At 40.4% G+C, this 14,804-nt stretch overlaps 1 protein-coding gene and 1 long non-coding RNA gene across 2 annotated transcripts; both read left to right on the plus strand.

Annotated features, from left to right (window-relative positions):
* The first annotated feature begins 3,350 nt into the window (after positions 1-3,350).
* On the plus strand, positions 3,351-5,646 carry LOC145800749 (uncharacterized). The gene is made up of 4 exons (XM_082890482.1): positions 3,351-3,418; positions 4,392-4,755; positions 4,865-4,954; positions 5,083-5,646. Exons 1-4 carry the CDS (start codon positions 3,351-3,353, stop codon positions 5,644-5,646), a joined length of 1,086 nt encoding a protein of 361 aa, XP_082746608.1.
* A 6,104-nt stretch (positions 5,647-11,750) lies between these two features.
* On the plus strand, positions 11,751-14,519 carry LOC114293156 (uncharacterized). The gene is made up of 5 exons (XR_014342712.1): positions 11,751-12,558; positions 12,745-12,906; positions 13,002-13,542; positions 13,626-13,723; positions 13,951-14,519. It is a non-coding gene; the product is annotated as an uncharacterized LOC114293156 (long non-coding RNA).
* The last annotated feature ends 285 nt before the right edge of the window (positions 14,520-14,804 follow it).

Consider the following 14,804-nt stretch of genomic DNA (forward strand, 5'->3'; position numbering starts at 1 on the left):
TGTGCCTTTTCTCCTAGAAATAATAGCACTCAATGTCTTTCTTTGAAAAAAAGAACCATCTCTTGATTTGTCACAGTTTTGATCACGACCATGAGGAGTTTTACTCCTCTCCCTTGCTTTGCTGCCTCTCACAACAAATGCTTTTGAATGAGAGAAACCCGCTGATTTTCTTCTAGTTTCTTCATTCAACAAGCTACTAGTGACTTGGCTCATTGTGATAACTCTATCGGGCGTTGAATTACTAACTGTCACAACCAAAGTCTCTTAACTTTTGGGTAGAGAACTACGTAGCATCAAAGCTTGCAACTCATCATCAAAAACAATTTTCATAGAAGCAAGTTGGTTAACAATACTCTTTATTTCATTCAAATGTTCCGGAATAGAGCTGCCTTCTTTATATTTTAAATTAACCAACTTTCGAAATAGAAAGGCTTTATTTGTGGTTGATTTTCTATCATAAAGGACTTCTAATTTTTTCCATAAATCATGTGTTGAAGTTTCAGTACCAACATGATGAAACACACTGTCATCAATCCATTGACGAATAACACTAATGGCTTTTCGATTAAGCCTCTCCCGTTCATCATCTTTCATACCTTCGGGTTTGCCACTATCACCCTCAATAGGCCCATACAAATCTTTACAAAATAATAGGTCATCTATTTTAGTTTTCCAAGTTACCCAATTACTTCCGTTGAAGCTAGACATATGACCCACATTCCCCTCTACTGATTTTCACAAATAAATAAACCCAAATAAACCGTATGCTCTGATACTAGTTGTTAGGGAAATATATGATTTCCCATAAGTAAATCAATTAATGGGAATAAAAATTAATGCGGAAAAATTAAATCAACGATACAAGAATTTTACGTGGTTCCCTCAATGTGAAGTACGTCTACGAGATCGAAATCCAATTCCACTATCAACCAAAGAGTTTCCAAACGATCACAAACGAGACACCAATGGTCTCACAAACCACCCTTAGGTGCATTCCAAATAATCACAAATAAATAAGAGAAAAGACCTCACCAAATAGACGAACAAACGTTTCAAAACAAGATTGTAGAAGACCCAAAATAATGACCCAAATCAACTCCTTCTGAATCGAAGTTTTTGATCCAAAAAAACTATCCCACCGAATTGATCATCACCCGTCGCTATGCTTCGAAAGAAAAAATATATTATACCAGCCACGCACTTTACTTCAGAGCCAATACACTGCCGAAAAGCACTTTGTTTTGTGGAGCAAAACAAAACACCACCGAATATAATATTCCTCCGTATTGCAACTGTCGCAGCCACTCGGAACACAAAACAATATATATCAAAATATTGTTGTTCCTTAGGTTTTTTTTTTTATTAAAACTTTAATTGTTACCAAACTAAATATTAAATATTTATTGGGCCTCTAAAAATTAGATATAATATATTATAAATATATTATAACCAACACCAACACCAACACCAAACCAAATTAAATTCTTTAATAAACCAATTGGGTTCCATACTCTATTAAAGAGGTATACCCAACACAAATAGTATATAAACATATATATATATATATATATATATATATTTGAAAAAGAAGAATTTTATTCGATTTTATTGTTAAAAAAAGTACAAGATAAGTATTGTAGAGAAAAATAGAAGAGATGAACAATGCACCATGAATTTGCAAAATAGAGTAACATTTAGTGCAACTATTGTCTTATGTTGGAACAACACTTCAATGCTTAAGGTAACACAATCTCTATGAACATACTCCTAAACAATTTACTGTAATATGGAATTATATATTACAGTGGATGATTACTTCTCACAAAAATTTAATTATGATAAAAATATGATTATTTTACAACTGTTAATTGTTCGAGACTTTCATACTCAAGGTATAATGTTGACTATTGCCAATTTCCAATGGAATACATACATTCAAAAGTTACTTTCATTTAGAAAATGCCCGAAGCTTCCGTTCCAACCTCAGCTCTTGTATACCCAATTGACAACCAAGCTGACCAATCGCTAGAAGAAAAATATCATTTGGTGCGAAGCACCAAGAAGATCAAAAACTTGTCCAAGAGCACTATTGATCAAGTTATGAACGACTTCCTGTAGATCAAGGTATGAATGACTTGATCCAAACTATGGCAGAGGATTAAACAAAGAAGTCTTTCAAACAAGCTCTCACCTTTTCAAAGACCAATGAGAAAGCCTTTGATATTGATCTAGAGAGGTTGTCGGATGATGACCTTCTTACTGATGAAGAAGATAATGAGGATATAGAGGAAGCTGATCCTTCTTAGACTGTTGGTCTAGGGCCTCATATCCCCAAAATCAAACTTTCTTTGTGACTTATTAAGCACATTCGTAAGCCATGGAAAGATTGCTTGGTAGTCAGATTGCTTGGGAAAATGCTAGGGTATAAATTTCTTGTCTCAAAACTTAGTAAGATTTGAGGATTACGAGGGGATTTTGAAGCAACTGATCTGGGTCTGGGTTTGGGTTTCTTCTTAATCAAATTTGAAATGCAATCTGATTGTAGCAAAGTGTACACAGAGGGCCTTTGGATCATAATGGATCATTATTAAACTGTTAGAAGATAAGAACCTGATTTCAAACCATCTGAGGCCAAAGAAGTAGCTACGGCATTATAGGTCCGATTTCCACAACTTCCTATTGAATACTACAACGAGAGAGTACTCTTCCACATAGCAAAGGCCATTGGAAAACCTCTTAAGATTGATCTAAATATTGCCATGTCTGCTAAGGGAAGATATGCACGTGTATGTGTGGAAGTGGATCTTACAAAGCCATTGATTTTGAGATTTGTTGTAGGTAAATATACATATATAGTGGAATATGAGCATTTACATTACTTTTACTTTCAGTGTGGTAAAGTTGGACACTGGAAAGAGTACTGTAGCAGCAAGCCGGTGCTGGAACCGGTGAAGGTAAATGCAGAAGCTATAGCTAACGGTCATGATGCTGGGTCAAATCCAATTCCAACGGCTAACTCCTCAGGGAAACAAATTGCCTCGGGCACAGAACACTCTGAAGAGTTTGGGCCTTGGATGTTAGTGAACAGGAGAAACAATCGACCCAATCCCACTGGTAGGCAACCTGGACCTAGCACTGCTAATGTTAGAAGATCTGCTAATAGGTTTGGGCCTCTTGCTAAGAATGGAAACAAGGAAGGAATTATAGATTGAGCCAAGCACAAAAACCCAATGGGCCCTAAAATGGAAGGTGCATATAGAAAAGAATAATCTAGTGAGGCAAGCAATCCAAATGTAGTATAGAGAATCTCTTCTGATAGACAACAAGATGGAAGACAACTTAACAAAGACATGACCACAACTGGTGCAGCACAAGTAAGACCTGAGAACACTGCAGCTAGCTCCACTCCTAGCCTGCTGTAAGCTACAAGTGATAACTCTACTATTATGATGACAGACACAAATCCACCTAATCCTTCTATATCACCATTCAATCCCACCCCATCCTAGATTCCTGATTTCATCTCTCTTTCACCCTTCACTGAAAATCCTCAAACCTCTTCCGTTAGCTTTGAGTTAAAGCAGAAACCACCTGATAGGAACAACGAGCATCTCCAGCATCAACGAAGATCCAGAGACACCAGTAGCTCAAACCACCGGGATGAGACACAACTCGGTGGGATCATACCTCGAACCAAAGAGTGAAGCCATTCACTTAGTAAACGTAGAATGGTGGATCGAAAAGATAAGGTTGAACATCGAGCCCAAGTGGGTGAGCGTGGGCAGAAGACCACTGCAGGAAACACATATGGCAGCCCTAAGGCCATCAGAGTTATCCAAAAAGATTGTGCATGATTATATTGGCCTGACTAGCTCAGATCCGCTACCTAATTTTCCCAATTGTTCATCCATGAATGTTATGTTGTGGAACTGTCGGGAAGTCGGCAATAAAATCTTCAGGAGAAATTTCAAAGATCTCATAAGACTCCATCACCCCAATGTTGTGGCTCTGTTTCAAACAAAAGCCATTTTTAGTTCCATGGGTCTCTTCTTTAATCATTTGGGGTATACTGCCTCTACCATTGTTGACCCTGTTGGGCGCGTTGGCGGCATATGGCTGATTTAGGATCCTATCCAAGTCTCCGTTAGTGCACCTGTTGCCAAATCCCAACTTATTCAAGCTACTTTGAAATGTGAGAATTATGAAGAGTGGGTTCTTGCTGCAGTTTATGCCAGTCCTAATCCTGGCATACGTCAAAACCCCTGGAATGATATGGAGAATACTTAAAGCACAATGGTTAGGCCTTGGCTTATTGCAGGAGATTTCAATGATACCATGGGGCAGAATGAAAGAAGAAGTTATTCCCACAACAACTAGAACTATCGATGCAGAAAGTTTCTTGATAATATTAACCGCTGTGGACTTATGGACATTGGTTGCTCAGGGTCGAAATTTACTTGGTCTAACAACAGGCAGGGAATGGCTAATACTATGAAAAGATTAGACCGAGCTCTCTGCAATGCAGAATGGAGAATCGCATTCCTTGAAGGAGCATTCAGAAACCTCCCTCGTATATATTCGGATCATTCACCTATTATGGTCCACACAACAGGTATAACTAAACTCTCTCCTGAAGTAGCTTGGCTTTCACATCCTACTTATAAAGATATTGCTAAGTCTTCTTGGAATCATGAATATTTTATTCAAGATAACTTGTTTTTTGTTGTTACTAATTCCCTTACTTGGAACAATGAGGTTTTTGGTAACATTTTTAAAAGAAAAAGGTGGCTTTTATCTCGTATTGAGGGAATCCAAAACACTCAAGATTCTTCTTCATCTTTTTCTCATAACCTGTTTCGTTTAGAAAAGGACCTTATTGTTCAATATAACAAAACTTTGTTTCAAGAAGAAGTTCTCTAGTTTCAAAAATCTAGAGCTAATTGGATCACTCAAGGTGAGAGGAACACTAAGTTTTTTCATACATTTGCCATTACTAGACGTAAGAAATTGAGAATTGATTCTCTGAAAGATGAGCATGGTGAGTGGATTGATAACCCTTTATTAGTTAAAAATCATATACAGAACAATTTCACTTCCTTATTCAATGCTGAGCTTGTTAATACCTTTGACCATTGGTGTAATATTACCACTCATAAAATTTCACATGATGAAAACAACCTTTTGTTGAGAAACATTTCTACTGATGAAATTTGGAAGGCTGTCAAGAACATTAGTGCTTTCAAAGCCCCTGGGCGAGATGGATTTCAAGCTATGTTCTATCAAAAATATTGGGATATGATTGGGGTTAATGTTTGTGATTTCATTAAGAACTGCTTCCAATCTAAATCTATACCGCCTGCAGTGAATCAAACCCTTATTGCCCTTATTCCCAAAACTGAAATTCCTGAGAATATCAAACAGTTTCGCCTTATTAGCCTTTGTAATGTCTCGTATAAAATTTTGTCAAAAATTTTAGTGAACCGTATTCGGTCTCTTCTCATTAATCTTGTTAACCCTAACCAAAGCAGTTTCATTCTTGGTCGATCCACCTATGACAATACTATCATCACCCAAGAACTAATCCATACTCTTAGACACAAAAAAGGTAAGGATGGAGGTCAATCCACCTATGCAATACTATTATGACAGAATACCTTGGACTTTTTTGAAAGCTACTTGTGGACTCGCCTTTTTCTGCCCCCTCTTTCGGAAGGTTTGAAAAGAAGGCCTCACAGTTCGGACTTCCGCTATTCTGAATCTAGTCTCACAAATGCAATGTGAAACTAATAAACACCAAAGAGTCCAAATCCAGAAAATCTTTTTGGAAAATCGATTTTAAATCAAATAATGCCAAAATTGGACTGTTTTTCCAGATACAGAGTTGCTACCTAAATATTTTATTTTTGGAGAAATTTAGGAAACCCTGACTCGTGCCAAAGGCCACGTGTCTATCATCACCAAAGTTGTCTCGGCTCGGAAAATTGGGTACGAAAGGGGAAGGTCATGAATTGCGCACCCCCGCTCACCCAATCAAAGATCGGCCTCTACTAATCATGATATGATTTTTATAAACATTATGTGTTCTTGTTCTGATTATTAAACTAGCTTTACTATGTGATGCGCACAAGCAAGTATAGACTAGTTTGCTCAATTTGGAACAATTCAACTCGTGTTTGTTTACTAAAATGGTTTGAATTTGCCACCTCAAGTGGGCTTAAAAGTTTGCGAATTTGCCACCAAACATAGTGGGCTTAAAACATGATTTGCTACTTCAACAAAGTGGACTTAAAACTTACATTCGTTGAATTGTTCCAATTCAAACAACAAGCCTTCATCCACAGGCATTCACGCAGTTTAGCATTTAAGCACATAGCCTCATGGCAAGCATGCTAATCATGGCAACATTCACACTTATGCAAGTATGATAAAGCTTAAAAACTCACTGAGTACTCCAAGCCAAAACAGAAACTAGTTAGAAAGATGCATGATCCTAACTATACAAGATGCCTAATGTAACGCATGCAATTAATAGGATTAGCTACTATTATGGCATATGAATCGATTTGATAACAACATGCAATCAAACACGTATTCAAAGAAGATATTGAAATGACAATGCAGTTTGAATGATGCACCGAGTTTTGGTGCATGCAATACGAATGAATGGATGCAAGCATAAGGTATGCTAATTGAAATATGAATCTTAATCTAGCCATCGAAAGTGATTAAATAAAAGGGAGAAAGACGTGGGGTTGAAAGACATACACACACGCACGCACGCACACTTATTACAATATTACGCCTTCGCGAAGGAGGGACCGAATGAATAAGAGCTAAGCTAATCTAATCTAAACTAAGCGAATCTAATTAAGCTAATTAGACTAATTATTACAAATCAAATGAATAACTAGTTAAGCTAATTACTAATTATTGCAACACTTTAACTAACTAGCAAACTAATTACTTAATTAGAACACAAATGCATATGAACTAAGCATTAAAGACATTAAACTATGCTGCCACTGCTCTGCCTCAGGAAGTAGAAGATGCACATGCTCGATTTTCGCCCCGAAAAGACCTCCGTTTTGCTCTCGAAATTCTTTGTGTATAGGGTTGAGCATTTCTAGAACTTTTCTGCTGCACCTTACCAAATCTTTGCTGAGGTTTACATTAGTGGCCTGCCGGCCATGGATGGTTGCTGTCGGCCCTCTACGGGCTATGGAGGTGGTCTGCCGGCCAGAAATGAGGCACTGCCGGCCATGGATGGTGCATTGCCGGCCACTGATGCATTGGATCACCATACTGGAACAGAGCACAAACAAAGCAAAAATGCGATTTTTCCAAGGGTTGTCTGCATACCTTGTCTCTCATTTTCATGAGGAAATCAAAGGAAGGACAAGATTTGGTTCACAAAACCACCAATTAAGCAATTTCATTGCATGATGGCTTGTAAAACCAATTGTGCAAGTTCAATAAATGCAAAAACAAGACTCAAATGGCCATCACCCTAGCATGCATGATCAAGGGCAATAGAGACCTAGAAAAATGGCACATTTCATCACTATTGAGTACGAAATGTCTCATTTGCCTTGTGTTCAAATTAACGTTCGATTTGAACACATGCAATGCAACACAAAGAATGCTTATCTTACCTCTTTTACTTGTCAAATTTGTTTACTCATTTTAATTACCAAATCATCATTTAATCCATTAAGTCCATTGGTGAGTGTCCTCTAATGAAAGGAGGGTTCAAACCACAAGTTGCTTTGGGCATGAAAAAGGCATTACACTGTTGGTAATGAACCCCTAAGAGATTAAACCATTAGGTGTAGCACCTCCATTTCACACTTAGGCAAACAAGTGGTTTGAAACCACTTTCAAAGCAAAAATAAAATCAAGAAAGGAGGGAGGTTGTAGAGATGATTAAGTGCTGAAATGAAGTAGAAAAAGCACTAAAACATGCAGCCAACTCAAACCAATGATGATTAAAGCCTTAAAACAACAAGCTTGTGCAAGAAACCTACACTACAACTATGCAAAACAAGACTGAAAAGACTTAACCAGCCCAAAACAGAGCTAAAACAGGTCAAAACAAAGCTTAAAACATGCTGGACTTGAGCTCCAAAAAGCTAAAACATTAAGCTAATACATAAGGCTAACTAGGCATGCGAACAAGACACAAAGAGATGAGACTAACCCCTCCAATTTTGGACTTTAAAATGAGTTTTTTACCACTGAAAAACCTCTGAACTTCAGGGGTTAAAAGGTCCAAAAAAGTTGGTTTTAAAGTGATGGATAAAGGCACAAAAGCTTTACACACTAAGAAACAAGAAGGGTGAACAACCCCCTAACTAAAAAAGGGCTCAAACCACCATTTTTAAGCTACAAAAATAGTGCTTTTTACAGTTCAAAACCAGGCCAAAAACAGTCCAAAAGGATGGCAAAACAAGTATACAAAACAAGTATAAACAAGGCAAGTGTTATACCTTTGAAGCAAAGCAGAAATTGTCCAACAATCCAAGCCAAAACCACCTTCTAGAGCTCAAAGAAGGTCCCAAGTTACCTCAGCTCAAAGACTAGCAACTTTGGTTAAGGTAATGTATGTAAAAGTGTAGAGAAAACAGGCACTTAGGCACAAAATTGTAAGAGAGAGAGATAGAAATCTAGAGAGAGAGAAAATTTTATGTCTCAAAATTTTCTAACCCCTTCACATGAGAGAGACGGGTCCTATATATAGAAAAGTACCAATTTCTCTGCCAAACATCCAGCCAAACACGTGTAGGAAGATGCATGAATGTGTGCAACAGTTGGCACAAAATATCACAAAATATCTGCAGCAAGCAATGATGGTTGGCCGGCCATCAGTGGTGGCCGACAACGCTTCATTGATGGCCGGCAAAGGAGAAGTGGTGGCCGGCAGCCTCCAAGGATGGCCGGCAAGCCATCAGGAACTTCAAGCTGAAAAGAGCCAGGCATGGTCCAAAGATGAGACAAAATGGATGCAGGGTTTGAAATGCTCAAACCTGTGGCATTCTGCTAGAGACTTCGAGCGCTTGGCGAGCAATCAGACTCGTCATCAGATGTACCTGCAAAAACATCCAAGTCTTAAAAGGCCGTAAAAAATGGGGTGTCTACAGTTGCCCCTCTTTGATAGAACTCAGAGTCATGAAATGACATGAGTGAACGTCAAAGCCCAGAGAGGACCAATTTTGACAAGGCCGTAAGACTTGGACAAACAATCAAAACAAAAAACAAATGGTTACGCTCACAGGCTACCTACGTATCCCTTTGCAAGGAATCAAACCAGCGTAGTTATGGGGCAAGATGCAAATGATATGCATGATGCAAGAACATAACTTATGGTCATGCAATGAGACTGTGCAATAAAACATTTAAATGCAAACGCAATGCAATGAAAATGCCACAGTTTAAACAAACTAAAATAGGACACATCAATCTCAATCATAAAAAGGAGTAAGCAAACACGCCACAAGTGAGAATTACGAGCCAAACCACATTTCATGTAGAAAGGATGTAAGAAAATTATGCAAACTTAACTACGCAACGTGCAGAAAAGACGAAGAGCGATCGGGCGTACCCGAGATGTCAAACAAGATCCTAATGTGTTTGCACACATGAGAAAGAAAAGGGGAGTGTGAACACCGGGATGCACCCGAATGTTTTTAACCGAAGGATGATAACCGAGGGAGGTGGTGAACATTAGGACACACTCAAATGTTTTTAATCGAAGGACGGTAACCGAAGGAAGTGGTGAACATTAGGACGCACTCACATATTTTTAACCGAATGATGGTAACTGAGGGAGGTGGTGAACATCAGGACGCACTTAAATGTTTTTAACCGAAGGATGGTAACTGAGGGAGGTGGTGAACATCAGGACGCACTCAAATGTTTTTAATAGAAGGACGGTAACCGAGGGAAGTGGTGAACATCAGGACACACTCAAATATTTTTAACCGAAGGATAGTAATCGAGGGAGGTGGTGAACATCAGGATGCATTCAAATGTTTTTAACCGAAGGACGGTAACTGAAGGAGGTGGTGAACATCAAGACGCACTCAAATGTTTTTAACCAAAGGACGACAACCGAGGGAGGTGGTGAACATCAGGATGCACTCAAATTTTTTTAACCAAGGATGGTAATCGAGGGAGGTGGTGAACATCAAGACGCACTCAAATGTTTTTAATCGAAGGACAGTAACCGAGGGAGGTGGTGAACATCAGGACGCACTCAAATGTTTTTAACCAAAAGACGTAACTAAAGGAATGATCCTAACGCGTCTCACGAGCGAGGAGATGGAGTAAAATGATGTAACTCGAAGGGCACAAATGATTTTCCCTAGAACTCCTCTGAATGGACTGTACATACAATATCATTTGTTTGTGCTGGCTCTGTTGAATAAACCGTACATACAATATCGTGCCTTTGTACAAAATCGTGTTATGTAACGACAGTGCATTTTCTATGCATGAAACAAGAATGAAAGCATATTCTATGCATCAATAGAAAAGTGCATATTCTATGAAATAATGGAGAAGCGCATATTCTATGCAAGACAACAACTGAGATATAATGGCATGTTCTATGCGAATCAAACAACTTGAGAGCATATTCCATGCATGATTGGTAAAAGGAGCATATTGTACACATGATTCAAAGACAAATGCATATATTTCATGCATGATTCAAGAGCGAAAGCAATAAGCATGTTCTATGCATAATGTAAGAGCGGAAGCACATTTTGTGCAGCTAGAGTAAGAACATGTTCTATGCGACAGATAAGCAGAATGCACGTTCCATGCAACAACAACAAAAGCATATTCATCAAAACCAATTCAAAAACAACTTCCGATTTACCTCTCAAAAAAATTACAATATGATAAAAAGGATACACCTTGCTTATGGCAATGAGCGATGAACATCGTGTACTAGAAACGCAGTTCTGAGCTTCCATAGAGGCATTCTGGACTCAATATTGAACAATCCCTTCAATTTTGAAATCCAATGACACAAAACAGAACCAGGGACATAGAGGAGACCTTTGGAAACCTGCCGGCCACAAGAAGGGGCCGCTAGCCACCTGCCAGCCACTGGTGTGCCTTGCCGGCCATCGATGGCAGTTCGGGGCAAAGCTGACTTTTCATGCATTGGCCTTTAAATACAAGCCACTAGGGCTCATTTCCTCACACCTCCTTGACCGAAAATGCTCTATCTCTCTCTCTCTCTCTAGGTGTTTTCCCTCTCCAGATCTGAGCCTTTTATGCGTTTTTTAATGCCCCACACAAACTTTATTTGCTAAATCCTCCTAGTTTTCTTCGCTTTGAACCGATTGGAATTTGATTTCGAAGCTTCTTTTCTCATTTCCACCATTCTAGGCTCATTCCCCTTGAGTTTCTCTTAAGTTCTGTGCACTTTTCTCGACTTTGACTTTTTCCTTCATTTTCTCTCTCTTAGGGTTGACTTTTTCCAAGTTTACCCATTTTCTTCACTTTTCACCCATCTCACACCTATTTTCAGATGGCAGACGATGTTCCTTATGATGGGGCTCCTCCCGAGCTTCCCCCAGTAGACTTTGAGGCAGACATCGAGACCGAGCCAAAAGCTAAGCTAGAGCCGTTACCATTGAGTGTACGACCTTTTGATCCAGCGAGGTATCATTCTCAAACACACATATTGCCCATTACCGGAAGCATCAAATGTTTTACTGATTTCACTGACGATGCACCAGAGGACCTCCTGTTGAGGGAGCCAGAGTCTCATTTATCGGCCATTACTGTTGAGGTACGAACTTTGTTTCTGCCTTTAATTGTTTGCATTTCTTGCATTGCCTTCATTTGACTGTGTCTCATACACTGCCTTAATCTGATTACATTTCATGCATTGCCACAAGGTGAGTCTCGCGCCTTTAGGGGCAATAGTGCGACGACTGCTCGAGATTGGTATGACGAGCTCCCAATTGGAGTTCGTGACATTGTTGACAAGGCAGGCTTCGCCCTCTTCTACTCCAGCTTGACTTGGGTTACCGCGAGCCGTCCTCTCTTAGGAGCATTGGTGGAGAGGTGGTGAGACACCACCAACTCTTTCCACTTTTCCACCACATGGGAGATGACGATGACTCCTTACGACTTTGCCATGATCACCAGCTTAGGCGTAGGGAGTGATCTGATCCCTCTTGACCCAGATATAGAGGAGTGGAGGGCAGCCTGGCTCGAGCTGCTTGGGACACATCTACCGATATACTAGCCAGGCATGGTGCGATACACTTGGTTCGAGGAGCAGTTCAGGGGGACTGAGCCTGAGACGATAGAGGATACAGTGCAATATGCCAGGGGCTTCCTGATGTTCATCTTCGATACCACTTGTTTTCAAACAGGTGGAACACCGTAGGCCTGTATTTGCTGAGTGCCTTGGTGACTTTTCCTCGAGTTCAGTTTTATGATTGGGGCAGAGCCGGCCTCACCATATTGTATGGATACATGAGTTCTTCCTCTTGTCAGCGAGGGAACTTAGTTGGAGGCCACTAGCGAGCCTGGGAGGTACATTTCTCTGTTTCCTTTTTTCAGTTTACATTTTTTGCTCAGCATTTCTTGCTTTAAACCCGTTCAACACATGTGCTTTCTACTTTGCACTTTCTGCATCTGTTTATACTATGTGCTTTTGCTTTGCACTTTCTGCGTCTGTTTATACTGTGTTGATTACATACCTTTGCATTCTCCTTGCAGCTATGGATTTACACATACTTCCCGACTCTTGCCCCAGTGCCTGCAGATGAGATTCTATTGACGGTTCCCTTTTCTCGAGTATACGACGGCCAACTTCGCTGTAGGACTTGTGAGCCCTTCATGTTTTTCCTTGAGTACTTCGATACGGTAGTGACGCACAAGGTAACTCGAAACACAGTCATTTTTGCTTTACCGCTGTTTTGATTCATACATTAGTAACTGACAGTGACTAATAACCTGTTCATTTTCCATTTCAGATCACATGCCAGCCCTGGGCCGCGATACCAACAAAGCTTCGAGCCCAGTACTATATGGTTTAGGGTACCTTCCGCTATCATATTCTACTTGAGGACCCGATTTGCTGAGCCTGGTTCCTAGGCGAGCGCTTTGTGCACCAGACCATGGGCTTGCTTGCTCCGTTTATACCGATGGCACCGCCAGTGTCCATGAGAGCGACAGACAAGTTATCTACCGAAGAGGTGATCAAGTTCATAGTAGGCTTGGAGATAGAATATTTTTGTGTAGAGGGCGACTACGCAGCCTTTATCCAGACACACTTGATGCTGCCTCTGACCGATGTTCGTGGGGATGAGAGCTCCTACAGCGAGAACGAGACGCAGAGTGACCCGGGCAAGCAGAGCCCGTGGCAGAGGGGCTCCCCAAACGAGGTAGGGGATTGGGTGGCTAGAGCTACCTACTGCACTCACATGTTGGCGGTATACTGGAGAGGCCTATCAGATTCCAATTGAGCCCGTAGCAGCTGGGCATAGATACACTAGAGCCGAGGATGCACCTCCGGTATGTACCACATTTTTAGTTTTCCCATCTCTTTCTGATATTTGTTTGTTCTGGACATTAATCATTCCCAATACATTTGCAAGCACCCCCCGGATATACCGAGGATTTGCTTAAGCTACTAGCCTCATTCGAGGGCATGATATTGAGGAGGAAGGCACTGCTCGGCTTCCATGGCATTCAGGTAATTTCTTCAGTTTTCTTAAATTCTAGTCATCAAATTTTCACTGACACACTGAAACTGACATGAGAACTGAAACTTCCCCACACTGCACTAATACACTACATCTGAAATACTACATTTCCATACTGTATTCATACTCTATTCCTGACTTCAGCATATACTCATTCTGTCATATACTTGCATCTGATACGCATACTGCGGCTGACATATGACCACTGCCTTTTTAGGTCCCACCCATACTGGGTGCGCCAGCAGGAGCAGCACCAGGACTAGCAGTGTCTCCACCGGCAGAAGGGAGAGAAAGACAGGCTCCAGCACACAGCCGAGGCCGAGCTAGGGGCACCCAAGCTGAGAGTGGCCTTTCAGAGCCTATTATGATTGATGACGACGCTGAGACTAGCGAGGCTGAGGAGGCAGTGAGTCAGTATTCAGAGTGATCAGAGAGTGGAGATGATGACGCTGGCTTGGGTTTTGAGAGTGGAGATGCTGATACCGAGGAGGGCTTCGAGGTGGAGAGTGGAGGCGGCTATGGTTCAGACTCTGATCCAGATTCAGACAGTGGCACTGATGGAGACAGTGCTGCAGAGTCCGTCCCTTCGAGGAAAATGACGGAGAGGGCCTCTAGATCCTGAGATAACTGGCACTGATCTTTGTATTTTTGCTTAGTTTCTTTTGGTTTATAGTGTTAGCACATTGTACAACTTCAGACGAGTTTTATTTTCTTTAAAAACTTGTACTGCACCTTTTGTGAAAACAACCATGATCAGAATGAAAACCAAGCTTTTCTTTTTTGAAAGAATGTTGTATTTTGCATCATGAGCACTGCATTGCATGAAAATGAGATTGAATTTGACATTGAAAACCGAATACTTGTATTATCACAACAGTCTGAATTAGGTAATGAACCGACCAACAACTGACATATAAACAATGCACTATACAACTCGATAAGCAAAACAACTCGGTAAACAACCAGTACAACTCGATAAACAACAAAACAACAACTCGATAAGCACAAGCAAAGCAAGTAAACCTCAACAAACGTGCTAAAGCCTGAAAAGACTCAAAATAGGACTCTAAA

Source organism: Camellia sinensis, chromosome 10, assembly GCF_055761805.1.
Source record: "Camellia sinensis isolate YWXY chromosome 10, ASM5576180v1, whole genome shotgun sequence".
Taxonomy (NCBI): domain Eukaryota; kingdom Viridiplantae; phylum Streptophyta; class Magnoliopsida; order Ericales; family Theaceae; genus Camellia; species Camellia sinensis.

What these genes read in the sequence shown, in the direction of transcription:
- LOC145800749 (XM_082890482.1), top strand. Translation starts at nt 3,351, where the DNA reads ATGACCACAACTGGTGCAGCACAAGTAAGACCTGAGAACACTGCAGCT. An exon ending in AGCTCCACTCCTAGCCTGCT is followed by an intron (nt 3,419 to 4,391) that starts GTAAGCTACAAG and finishes CTATCGATGCAG; the next exon opens with AAAGTTTCTTGATAATATTA. An exon ending in CCCTTACTTGGAACAATGAG is followed by an intron (nt 4,756 to 4,864) that starts GTTTTTGGTAAC and finishes TGTTTCGTTTAG; the next exon opens with AAAAGGACCTTATTGTTCAA.